The following is a 6,604-nucleotide window of genomic DNA, read 5'->3' as shown; positions in this document are numbered from 1 at the left end:
CACAATCACACTTTTTTTTTAAAGAAAAAATTGGAATATATCTTGAGCGTCCTATATCATATATGTAAATAAATAAATAAATAATCTAACAAACACTGATTGTGTAATTGCAAATGAGAACAGAGTATATGAAAGAAACCAAAAATATTGAACAGAAGTTTGATGTTTTGAGCAATAAATTTCATATACTGCAAGTCATTTACAAAAATATGATTTACAAAGAATGACCAACGATTTCCTTTAAAATGCGGATGCTGATCACAAGAAGGGGCGCACCAAGATCTATTGGCTTAGCATGTTGAGAAGGGAAACTCTAATTCGGATTAGTTTCCTGTAGAGAGACTCTAGTTCCATCTCAACGCCTTCTAAGCTACTCATCATTGCTGTCAATTGTTCTTGTATCTTCACCGCCCTCAAACCATCAACATCTTTGCATGACACGCACTCATATATTACATTGAATGAGAAATCAATGCCATTTGCATTAAGACACGTCACCTTCTTCTTGTGCAATGCCTTTGAGACAGTAGACCACTTGCTAGTCTTCTGTGTGGAGCTTGGAGATAAAGAAGATGCAACTGACTGTAAGAGAGATATGGTGACATCTCTTGCTTCAGCGAACATCTTAGACACTGCAGTTGATCTACCCGAGTCCTTGCCATCAATTTGCTTCAATGATTTTAGACAAGTCTTGATACTCTTGCTCGTTTTCTTATCTGTTTGAATGTGACACTGATGTTTGCCTTCAGTGTTCATGCTTCTTTTCCTTCTTAGAACCATCTCAAGTTCTTGAGCATGCTCTTTTGTTGCAGCCAACGTATCTCTAAGGGTACCACATAGTTCTACCAATCTTAGAGAAGAATCCAACTCCTCTTCCACCCATTTCTTCTCTTGAGAATGAGAAAGGGCTTGTTGGGTACTGCTAGGCAAGTGAAGAAGCTCTTCAATGCAGTCATAGAAAACAACAAGACTTCTCAATGATTTGCAGATCATATTTGGTGAAACCATGACACAAGCTTTTAGCTTGTTCACTTCTTCCTCTGCTGTGGCTATCATGGGGTGGGATCTTGTAGGCATGCTGTTTGATCTAGTATGGAAGCCTTGGTCTGCCATTTTTGATGTTCTTCTCTTCACAGAAGAAATCAATGGGGAAACAAGGAGAATGAGTTGAACTTAGCCCTCTCAATCCTACCTTTTGTACAAGAAACAAGCAAATATTGTTAATTACACTGTGGACCAGATTGATTGGGAGAGTACAGACACCAAGAATAATGATCATATGGCATCACACCATCTCCATGTTGGCACTAATGAACTTGTAACTCATCTCCCAGGCAGGTTGATGCCATCTAATCTTGTTTACTCCCTGCATTATTAATTATTAGTTGAATAATGCTGTGCTATTTCTGCATGTCTTTATTTAATTCTCACTTGTCTCTAGATCGAGAGGCTGGTGATGGCGTGTCCAGTGTTAACCACATATTAAATTTAACACTCTGATGCATGGTTTTTGTGTTATTGCCCTGACGTGGATGCATGCATGGACTCCTTATGCAAAATAAGGATTAATTTAAGATGCACGAGGATCATATGTCTGCTTGTCTCCCCTGCACCTTGTCAGCCATTCATGGCCATACCATATGATGGTTAATGCCAGAATTTTTAAAAATTTTATTTTTATTAAAATAAATAAGACACATTAATGTACTAAAATAACATGGACAGAACTATGAATATACTCATGTTTGGCATTTGGTTTATAAAATTTTTAGTGAAGCAAAATTACCCCTCTATGGCCTATTGCTTGTTGAGTTACAATTTACTCACACTGCATCGAGATTTAGAGGCAGCTAAATAGAGGGGTTTTAAAAAACCACCTCTATAATAAAATAGATATTTTTTTTTTCATGTTTTTAGAACCGGTTTACTTAAACCCCTCTACATTAATTTTATTTTAAAAAATAATTAAAAAACCTCTCTCTCTCTCTCTCTCTCTCTCTCTCTCTCTCTCTCTCTCCCCAACGGAGAAATCTCGTGCACCCTAATTCCCCAACAAAGAAGCCCGACTTTCGCCGCTCCTGCCGCCGCTCTGCTGCCGCCAACGCGGTCTCTCTCAGAGAGCGAGCCCCGCGTGGCTTCATAGCCATCAAGCCCATCGCCCACTTCTCCACTTGTTGCTCGGCTGAGGAGGTTTCTTCTCTCTTCTCCTTCCCCTTCTTCTTACTCTTCTCACAATTCGCCATTCATTGATTGTCTTGGGTTATCCTTTGATGCAGGTTCTCGCCCCTTGGGTTTTCCTTGACCGGCTTCTTCCCTACCGCTAAGTAGGTTTTCTGATTATTAATTTTGATCAGTTGGTGGTGGTGGTGGTGGTGGTGGTGGTGGTGGTGAGATTGCTGCGTGGGATATGTTTCTATGAAGGCATCTGGTTCTTTGGAGTCTGGATATGGTGTTGATGATGCATTTGTGCTGGCTCAGGTGGGTTTTTGCTTCGATTTTGTTCTTTTTGTGTGGAAAATGGTGGTGATTATGATTTGATTTGGTGCAGGAGGTGAAGACGAGGGGGTTTGATTTGTTGGTGGAGATTAGCCTGACATAGGTGTTTCTGATTTATGAGAAATAGTGAGGCATGTTTGATTTCTAAACCTTGGGCTCTGGCTTAGGCACTTGGACACAAATTGTTTAGTTGCCACACATTGTATGGTTCTTTTTTACTTCACTAGGCTCTATGATTCTTGGAAATGTTGAATGCCGAATTTGTAGAGCTTGAAGTCAATTTTCCAATAAATCCAGGTTCACTCCATTCTGACTATGATTCTGTGTGAATGGATCATCGAATTGTGGTGGTTTCATTTAAACATTCATAAGAGACCCATATGATTTGTTATAAGTCAAGTTTCCAATAAATCCAGGATTTTTAGGAAACCAATGGCCACTATGGCGGAAGAAATCCTCTTGCTGCCATGGAGGAAGAGGGGAAACCAGATGCCCAGATCTTCGATCTCCTATCAACCCTTCTCTAGCAGGTATCCTTCTAGCCATTCCATTTCATCCTTGAATTGTTTCTATAATTGCTTTTATGATTTTGGGATGCTCAATCTCATGCCATTTCAAGGGATAGTACGCATCGATCTTTGTTGAAGGATCACATTCACTGTTTGATTTATTTGACACCAAGGGATCTTCCAATTTGTCAGTTGATTGTGTGGTTATGAACTTGCTCAGTCATCAGACTCCCCCAATTTCTTTCTGTTTTAGATAAATTTCATTAGTTCGGGACTATACAATTGCAATTTTTTTATTTTGATATTTATATTAGTATTTGAGGTTCTGCAATCTGGAAAATAGTTTTACTGGTGTGTTCCAGTTGGGGATATTGGCTGGTGAAGTATTGATGTTGCTGAGAAAACAATGGCAATCTTCGCACAAGATTATATATTAAGATGGTTGCGTTGTAGTTTGGTGAAACTAGAGAACTCATTGAGGATTTTTTTTTATAATTGTGTTCAAGAAGAAAGAATCTTTCTGAAAGAAAGTGGATATCGGTTTTGCTGATTTATTTAGTTTGTTTTGGCTATGAACTTATTCAGTCCATGAATTATGAGCATTAAGGAGAGTATAAACTCGAGGTAGTTCTATGGCCCTTTTTACTAGCATGAGTAAATTAATTGATGATGAAGATTCTTTGGGATTAGCTAACAAATAAGGTTTTTTATTTTTGCCGAGTTTTGCTGGATAAGATATTGGCTTATGGCAGATGTTGGATCTAGTGATGAAGCTGTTGCCAGTTTTGAAGGAATTGGGGTCCTTACCCCAAGGTATAAACTATTGAACCAAGTGATTGCTTGTGCTATGCTATGATATTTTTCCTTTGATCTAACACTAGCATTTCTTTTTTTTTCTTTTCATCTTTTTTTTTTCAATTTTATTCAAAGATTAAAGCAAAAATCTCTCCCTGCAAGGGCCGATACAGTGTTGAGCTTCATCTCTTGTTCTTGAGGTTGCAAGGACAGGCTAATGATTTTAAAATACAATACATCAGTGTTGTCTGACTCTGACTCTTTCTACTGCCAAAGGTTTTACTTTTATTTTATTTTGGAATTAAATATGAATATGGTTATGCTTTATGTGTGTAACTATTGTACAATTAATATGAATGTCTAATTTCTATGTTACTGTCTTCCCAACTTTCATGGTGCCTTTTGGACTTAAATGTTTTTAATATTTAATGCTTAACTAGGGATTAAATGCAATCTTCATGGTTGTCCTTGACATGTTTTATGCAAATAATGTAGCTCACAAGATTGTACAATCAAGGTATGGGAAACAACTCAGGGAAAGTTGACCTGTGAATTAAAGTAATGCAGCCATGTTTGCTAATTATTAGCTCATGTTGTTTGAGTCCTTGTCTTATCAACAATTATAGCCTGATTTTGGAGTTGTTTGTCTTGATGGTTTGGCCTGAGAATGTCATTAAAGCCAATACATTTTTTTTAAAAATCTTTAGCTTGACGCAGGTTTTTTTTCCTCTTACAAAGACAAATTTACTTCTTGTCATGAAGTAATACTTAAATGATCTCTGTGTAGCCTATTCTTAGTTAACTTTAAGCAGCATAAAATTCTAGTTATATCTCTGATTATCTAGTTATGATTATATTTCTAAGAGATTATCTTCCACTTTCTCTAGAAGAAGCAAGGGCTATGTAGAAGGCTTCTTTCAATGCATGACATTTCCATTTATATGAAACCTATATGTTAATTAAACATTTGCCAAGTTTTCTTTTTATATTTTGACAGTCTTCTCCATTGATCTTCTCTAAGAACCTCCTCCTTTGCTGGCGTTTGCTTTTACTGTGGCAGATACGCTTGGAAGGTTGGGTTTTCTGGTTAAAGTATAAAATAAATTTTCTAGAGTCCTTACATGACCAACTGCAGTTAAAGCTAGTTTGTTATTGCTCTTCAGATAAGTATATGATCCACTAACTTACTAAAAATGCATATTTGGGGGAATAATATATGGTGGAGCTATTGAATTTCATCTATTTAAGTGACTGTAACTTATAGTTAATTTTCAAGAACCAATTAGTATGCCTACCCAGGTTGATTTTCCTAAAAACCAGATGGTGCACACAAGCAATGGTTGTGTCACCTGGCTTGATGAATAAAGGGTTTGATTACAGAAACGAGATGATCCTTTGTAAATTTACCGATAATTCAGTGCTGAAATTTTGTTTCCATTAAACTTTTAAGCTCAAGTTGATGTTGGAAAGGGATGGAAAATAATATCAATTTGATCCCTTGAAGATCGGGAGGCAGTTGGGGAAATTTATTTATGTTTCACCTAATGGCTGTACTAGAACAACACACTGGGAATTTGCAATGCTTGTTGTAAGCAATTTGTGATAGACATATATTGTAGTGAGGGTACAGTGAGTTTTTTAATTTGATTGATCTGTGAGATTGGATTTTTAAAATTTTATGACTCTGTAATCTTTGAATGTGAAGTTTTTGTGTTATAACTTCAAATTTTAGTATTCTTATTCAGCTAAAACATGTTACAATGTGAGTCTGACTTTGTCAAGTTCTCAACATTAATTCATCAACTTTCAGGGGCATGGACATTGGGTTACATTGGGTTAACTCTCTTGCTTTGAGCACTGACTATACTCTTCAAACTGGTCCTTTTGATCACACTAGAAAGACATATTCATCCCCAGAGGAAAAGAAAGCGGTGAGTATGGAGTTTTGTGGTATGCTGTTCTTACCATGTCATTTGCACGCTTCAATTTAACTAGTTGTCTATAGTTGATTATTTTTTGTTTTGATTAGCATCAGTTTAAGATCTATGTTTATCATGCAAACAAGCTAAAATTTGTTCTTTTTAGTGGGATTAAATGCTTATGGATCATCTTGGTTGCTTAAAACTTTTTGATATTAATTCTGTCATGCATTCCAGCAAGTCGCAATGCACATAACCAAATAGCTCAAATGAAGCAAAACATGCAGATACTATTTTTTTTTTAGAAAAAGGCACAAATTTATAAGCTTGAAATTGTTCTAAGAAATGTTCCTCTATAAGTGGAACATAATGGCGATAGTGGGGCTTTTGTATATAGTTGACGATTAACATGTTCTTTTACCACATAAATTGTTTCCTCAAAATATGCTTAAGTTTAACTCTAGCAGATATGTTAGTTATGTAAAACCTTATATCTCCCCCGAATGGCCATCGTGTATTCTAGTTCTATCCCATTGGTGACTAATATAAAAAATGTTTTTTTTTTTACTTTTTTGTTGTAGTACATTAATTCCAATGCTTGTTACTCAATAAGCAGATCACTCAGTGTAATTTCATTCATCTATGAAAGTCTATATCTCGTGTGATTCTGATATTACATCAGGATATTAGAAGAGGCATTCAAGTTTATGTGAATTTCTCAGATGATATCATTTTCTTGTCAAAATTCTTGCATGAAAACCATTTTATTTTCTGTTTTGTGATCCTTATTTATGGTTCAATATTTATCTATATCTCAATATCAGGAAGCCTTAGAAAGATACAATAAAATGAAAGGAAATGCTCCAGAAAGGCTGGTTTCAGGTT

General features: G+C 36.1%; 1 protein-coding gene across 1 annotated transcript; it reads right to left on the bottom strand.

Annotated features, from left to right (window-relative positions):
• Window positions 1–282: 282 nt before the first annotated feature.
• LOC120271696 lies at window positions 283–1,113 on the bottom strand. The gene has a single exon (XM_039278375.1). It carries the CDS (start codon window positions 1,111–1,113, stop codon window positions 283–285), a length of 831 nt encoding a protein of 276 aa, XP_039134309.1.
• Window positions 1,114–6,604: the final 5,491 nt, after the last annotated feature.

Source organism: Dioscorea cayenensis, chromosome 11 (genome assembly GCF_009730915.1).
Source record: "Dioscorea cayenensis subsp. rotundata cultivar TDr96_F1 chromosome 11, TDr96_F1_v2_PseudoChromosome.rev07_lg8_w22 25.fasta, whole genome shotgun sequence".
NCBI lineage: Eukaryota > Viridiplantae > Streptophyta > Magnoliopsida > Dioscoreales > Dioscoreaceae > Dioscorea > Dioscorea cayenensis.
The sequence above is the reverse complement of the archived record's forward strand: the minus strand, read 5'-3'. Positions and strand labels throughout refer to the sequence as shown.

Coding starts and splice junctions, on each gene's coding strand:
- LOC120271696 (XM_039278375.1), bottom strand. CDS start 1,113: ATGGCAGACCAAGGCTTCCATACTAGATCAAACAGCATGCCTACAAGA.